This window comes from Chaetura pelagica, unplaced genomic scaffold (genome assembly GCF_000747805.2).
Source record: "Chaetura pelagica isolate M959 unplaced genomic scaffold, ChaPel_1.0 scaffold625, whole genome shotgun sequence".
NCBI lineage: Eukaryota > Metazoa > Chordata > Aves > Apodiformes > Apodidae > Chaetura > Chaetura pelagica.
Window position 1 is genome coordinate 246599 of NW_009953499.1, and position 3899 is coordinate 250497.

The window sequence follows — 3899 nt, forward strand, 5'->3', positions numbered from 1 at the left end:
AGACATTCCAACCCCCCTGGATCCTGTGTGATGTGCTCTGGGTGCCCCTGCTCTGGCAGGGGGGTTAGGCTGGGGGATCTTTCCAGCTCCCTTCCAACCCCTGGGATTCTGGGATTCAGGAGCACCCACAGCCAAGTGCCCCTCTCTGGAGGCAGCACCTCAGGGTGGCCTCTCCCAGCAGAACCCAAACTTTGGGGTGGGGGGGGTGTGAGATGAGTCCTGGTGCAGGTGTGGGAGGTGTTGCCCAGCCCTTGGCTTTGGGGTTTGGCCACGTCCTGCTGGGATGGGCTGTCCCCTTTCGGGTCCCTGTCCCAGGACAAAAGACCAAGTCCTGAGGGTCTCCTGAGGGCTCCAGTAAAGCTTTTGTCCCTGCAGCTCATTGTGAATGAGAAGAGCCAGAACCTGAGGCGCCTGCAGGCCCAGAGGAACGAGCTGAATGCCAAAGGTAGAGCTGAGATCTGCTTCTCCTCCTCCTCACCCAGGGCTGGGCTGGTGGCCCCTGGGCTGGTGGCCCTGTCAGTGCTGCCCCAGGGCTTGGGGGTGTGAGTAGGATGGGGCCAGACTCTTCCCAGTGGTGCCCAGTTCCAGCAGGTGGCCCAGGATGAGTTGGTGGCTCATGGGGTGCTCTGAAGGGAGCCCATGTCCAGGGGTTGCTCCTCCAGGCACAGAGGAGCCTCTGATGGAGCCTCCAGCTTTGCCTCCTGCCACCACTGTGGTTCTGGGTGGGAACGGGGATTTTTCCATGGGAACATTTGGACTAGGATGTTTTGACTCCAGATGTGGCCCAGATGTGCTGCTCTGGTGGATGCTGCTTGAGATCCAGTGGTTTGGTCCTCAGCTGATCACATGGTAGAAGAAAAAGCTGATGGATAATGTAATAAAATGTTCTGCCTGGGGGCAGAAAAGTCCTTCCCTGAAGGATGAGCATGAAACCATAAGAGCCAAGAAGGCCAATTCCATCCTGGGGGCATCAGGAAGGGGCCAGCAGGTCAGGGAGGTTCTCCTGCCCCTCTGCTCTGCCCTGGGGAGGCCCCATCTGGAGAACTGGGCCCAGTTCTGGGCTGCCCAGTTGCAGAAGGACCAGGAGCTGCTGGAGAGAGTCCAGCCCAGGGCACTGAGATGCTGAGGGGGCTGGAGCATCTGCCTGGGAGGAAAGGCTGGGAGAGCTGGGGCTGTTGAGCCTGGAGAGGAGGAGGCTGAGGGGGGATCTGCTCAGTGCTGATCAATATCTGCAGGGGGTGGCAGGAGGATGGGGCCAGACTCTTCCCAGGGGTGCCCAGGGACAGGACAAGGGGCAATGGGCACCAACTGGAGCCCAGGAGGGTCAAGGTGAAGATGAGGAGAAAGTTCTTTGCTGGGAGGGTGGCAGAGCCCTGGGACAGGCTGCAGTCTCCATCCCTGGAGACATTCCCAGCCCTCCTGGACGTGTTCCTGTGGGATCTGCTCTGGGGGACCCTGCTCTGGCAGGGCTTGGATGGGTGATCTCCAGGGGTCCCTTCCCAACCCCAGCACCCTGTCGTTCCCTCTCCCAGTGCGTTTGCTGCGGGAGGAGCTGCAGCTGCTGCAGGAACAGGGCTCCTACGTGGGAGAGGTGGTCAGAGCCATGGACAAGAAGAAAGTGCTGGTCAAGGTACAGGGGGGCTGGGGCAGAGCATGGTTGGGGGTGTCCCTCAGACCCCTCCCTTGGACCCCCCAGGGATTGGGACCAGTGTGAGCACGAGCTCTGGGGGGATGGAGCACCCAAGGGGTGGGACAGCTCTTCCTCCAAGGAGCTCTCCTGGGTTCAGAGCTTCTCCAGGCTGGTGAGAAGCAGCTGCATCAGGGCTTCCTGGAGGCAGGTGGGTCCTGGGGGAGGGGGATGAGCTCTGAGGTTCCTTCCTCCCCCCCTTGAGCAGCTGGGTGGGTGTTGGGTGCAGGACAAGGGACATCCCAAAGCAATGACCTCCCCCCACTTTCAGGTGCACCCAGAGGGGAAGTTCGTGGTGGATGTGGACAAGAACATTGACATTAATGACGTGAGTGTTCTGGGGCTGTGGGAGGGGACCTGCCCCCTCCCCCTGGGGCAACCTGACCTGCTGGACCCCTCCCCTCCCTGGGGACACTGAGGGGTCCCCTCTAGCCACCCCCACCCCCCCCCAGGTGACCCCCAACTGCCGCGTGGCCCTTCGCAACGACAGCTACACCCTGCACAAGATCCTGCCCAACAAAGTGGACCCTCTGGTGTCCCTGATGATGGTGGAGAAGGTTCCAGATTCCACCTATGAGATGATTGGGGGTTTGGACAAACAGATCAAGGAGATCAAGGAGGGGACTGAGCTGCCAGTCAAACACCCCGAGCTCTTCGAGGCGCTGGGGATCGCCCAGCCCAAGGCAAGTGGGGAGGGGCTGCTGGGGGGGCTTGTAGTGAGAGGGCAAGGGGGGATGGATGGTTGAGGGGGGGTTTAGGTGAGACATGAGGAGGGAATTCTTCCCTGTGAGGGTGGTGAGAGCCTGGCCCAGGTTGCCCAGGGAAGCTGTGGCTGCCCCATCCCTGGCAGTGTTGAAGGGCAGGTTGGATGGGGCTTGGAGCAGCCTGGGCTGGTGGGAGGTGTCCCTGCCCGTGGCAGGGGGTTGCATCTAGGTGATCTTTAAGGTCCCTTCCAACCCATTCCATGACTCCATGAAGTTCTGAGGGTGGGGAGACCCTGGAAGAGGTTTCCTGGAGAAGCTGTGGATGATGGAAATGTCCAAGGGCAGGTTGGATGGGGCAACCTGGGCTGGTGGGAGGTGTCCCTGCCCATGCAGGGGGTTGGATCTAGATGATCTCTAAGGTCCCTTCCAACTCATTCCATGATTCCAAGTGGTGCTGTGGGGGGGGATATCAGTGTGTGGGGACCCTCTGAGGGCTGGTGACACTTGTATCACCCCTGGGGTGTCCCCTGTCAGGGTGTGGCTGCCTGTGCAGGCAGGGACAGGAGTGCTGAGCTCTCCATGGACCCTTGCAGGGGGTGCTGCTCTATGGTCCCCCAGGCACTGGGAAGACCCTGCTGGCCAGGGCTGTGGCCCATCACACCGACTGCACCTTCATCCGGGTCTCTGGCTCCGAGCTGGTCCAGAAGTTCATCGGTGAAGGTAAAAATGGGGTCGGTGGGAGGAGGTGGCTTCTTGTGCTGCCCCCCCATGAGGTCTGGGGGTGCTGGGGGGGCCAGGGTGCGACAAGCAGAGGCCTGGGCTGTGCTGTTGGGGTTCAGGCCTCTCTGCCCCCCCCAGGTGCCCGGATGGTGCGGGAGCTGTTTGTGATGGCCCGGGAACACGCCCCTTCCATCATCTTCATGGATGAGATCGATCCCATCGGCTCCTCCCGCCTGGAGGGGGGGTCGGGGGGGGACAGCGAGGTGCAGCGCACCATGCTGGAGCTGCTCAACCAGCTGGATGGCTTCGAGGCCACCAAGAACATCAAGGTGGGCTGGGGTCCCTGGGGAGGGGGCAGTGCCCTGCAGGGGGGCAGGGAGTGTCCCCAGGGTCGGGGCAGTGCCCTGGAGGGGGTGTGACAGGGGGTGTCCCCGGGTTTGGGGCAGTTCCCTGCAGGGGGAGACAGGGGATGTCCCCAGGGTCTGGGCAGTGCCCTGCAGGGGTGTGACAGGGGATGTCCCCGGGGAGGGAGCAGTGCCCTGCAGGGGGAGACGGGGGTGTTCCTGGGGAGGGCACAGTGCAGGAGGGTGACAGGGGGTGTCCCTGGGGTTGGGGCAGTGCCCCAGTACCCTGTAGGGGTGACAGGGGCTGTCTCTGGGTTTGGGGAAGTGCCCTGCAGGAGGGTGACGGGGGTGTCCCCAGGGAGGGGGCAGTGCAGGGTGTCAGGGGGCAGTGCAGGGTGACTGGGGATGACAGGGGTGTCGCGGGGGGAGGCAGTGCAGGGGCCA

General features: G+C 62.5%; 1 protein-coding gene across 1 annotated transcript in view; it reads left to right on the forward strand.

Annotated features, from left to right (window-relative positions):
* Positions 1-212: 212 nt before the first annotated feature.
* Positions 213-3899, forward strand: part of PSMC5 (proteasome (prosome, macropain) 26S subunit, ATPase, 5) — a 5135-nt gene continuing 1448 nt past the window's right edge. The window contains exons 1-7 of the mRNA XM_009999337.1: positions 213-230; positions 376-445; positions 1533-1630; positions 1959-2015; positions 2140-2370; positions 2985-3111; positions 3250-3440. Of these exons, the coding sequence (XP_009997639.1) occupies positions 213-230; positions 376-445; positions 1533-1630; positions 1959-2015; positions 2140-2370; positions 2985-3111; positions 3250-3440 (792 nt within the window). The remainder of the gene's footprint in view (positions 231-375; positions 446-1532; positions 1631-1958; positions 2016-2139; positions 2371-2984; positions 3112-3249; positions 3441-3899) is intronic.